This window comes from Condylura cristata, unplaced genomic scaffold (assembly GCF_000260355.1).
Source record: "Condylura cristata isolate star-nosed mole 26May11 unplaced genomic scaffold, ConCri1.0 scaffold00017, whole genome shotgun sequence".
NCBI lineage: Eukaryota > Metazoa > Chordata > Mammalia > Eulipotyphla > Talpidae > Condylura > Condylura cristata.
This window is the reverse complement of record NW_004567118.1, coordinates 31695210-31695968: the sequence shown is the minus strand read 5'-3', so window position 1 is coordinate 31695968 and position 759 is coordinate 31695210. Positions and strand designations below refer to the sequence as shown.

At 61.8% G+C, this 759-nt stretch overlaps 2 protein-coding genes across 2 annotated transcripts in view; one reads left to right on the top strand and one right to left on the bottom strand.

The window, feature by feature from the left end:
- The window catches only part of ZZEF1 (zinc finger, ZZ-type with EF-hand domain 1), a 100396-nt gene extending 100282 nt beyond the window's left edge, over positions 1–114 (bottom strand). Inside the window, exon 1 of the mRNA XM_012726093.1 lies at positions 23–114. Coding sequence (XP_012581547.1) covers positions 23–114 — 92 coding nt within the window. The remainder of the gene's footprint in view (positions 1–22) is intronic.
- Positions 14–759, top strand: part of LOC101628392 (neuferricin) — an 11958-nt gene continuing 11212 nt past the window's right edge. Inside the window, exon 1 of the mRNA XM_004685120.2 lies at positions 14–406. Coding sequence (XP_004685177.1) covers positions 163–406 — 244 coding nt within the window. The 5' untranslated portion in view covers positions 14–162. The remainder of the gene's footprint in view (positions 407–759) is intronic.

Here is a 759-nt window from a genome sequence, read left to right as displayed (position 1 = left end):
GAGTGATCTTTGCGCCAGAGACTTTTTTCCTTCGCGGCGCTCTGCTTCCTTAGAGGAGGGAAGGGCGCGCGCGCAGAGTCGCGCCGGTGGCGTCGCGGACGGCATCTCCGCCATCTTAGTTGTGGCTAGAGCGAGGCGGCAACTTCGGAAGCGGCTGTCTAGATGCTGAGGCTCGGCGGGCTCGGGCTGGGCCTGGCCGCGGCGGCAGTGGCGGTGTTAACGGCGCGGCTGCTGGGCTGGTGGAGTCCCGGTGCTGGCGCTCGCCTTTTCATACCCGAGGAGCTGGCCCGCTACCGCGGCGGCCCGAGGGACCCGGGCCTCTACTTGGCGCTGCTCGGCCGCGTCTACGACGTGTCCTCCGGCCGGAGGCACTACGAGCCCGGGGCCCACTATAGCGGCTTCGCAGGTATTAGCAAAGGGGCTGTCGCCTTTTGCTGCCCGACGCCTGCCCCCTAGCCGCCTGCGCGTCGTCCATACATTTATTCGTGTACTTCCCTCCCTCCCCGCCACCATCCCCATTTCATCATACCAGCGTGGGGCCGGTTAAGCCATCCCCCTGGTCGGGCACCACCCTTGTCTGTCTGACACCAGCGGGACAGTGACCTCTTGTTAAGGCTGCCAACCTCCCATACATTTCCCTTTGGCTCCCCACCATTCCGTGTGACTGTTTCGAGAAACATTTTTCAGCTTCTTGTTACCCACCACCCACTACTTGCTACGAAGATTTCAGATACCACCGAAAAGTGTTTATATATATAT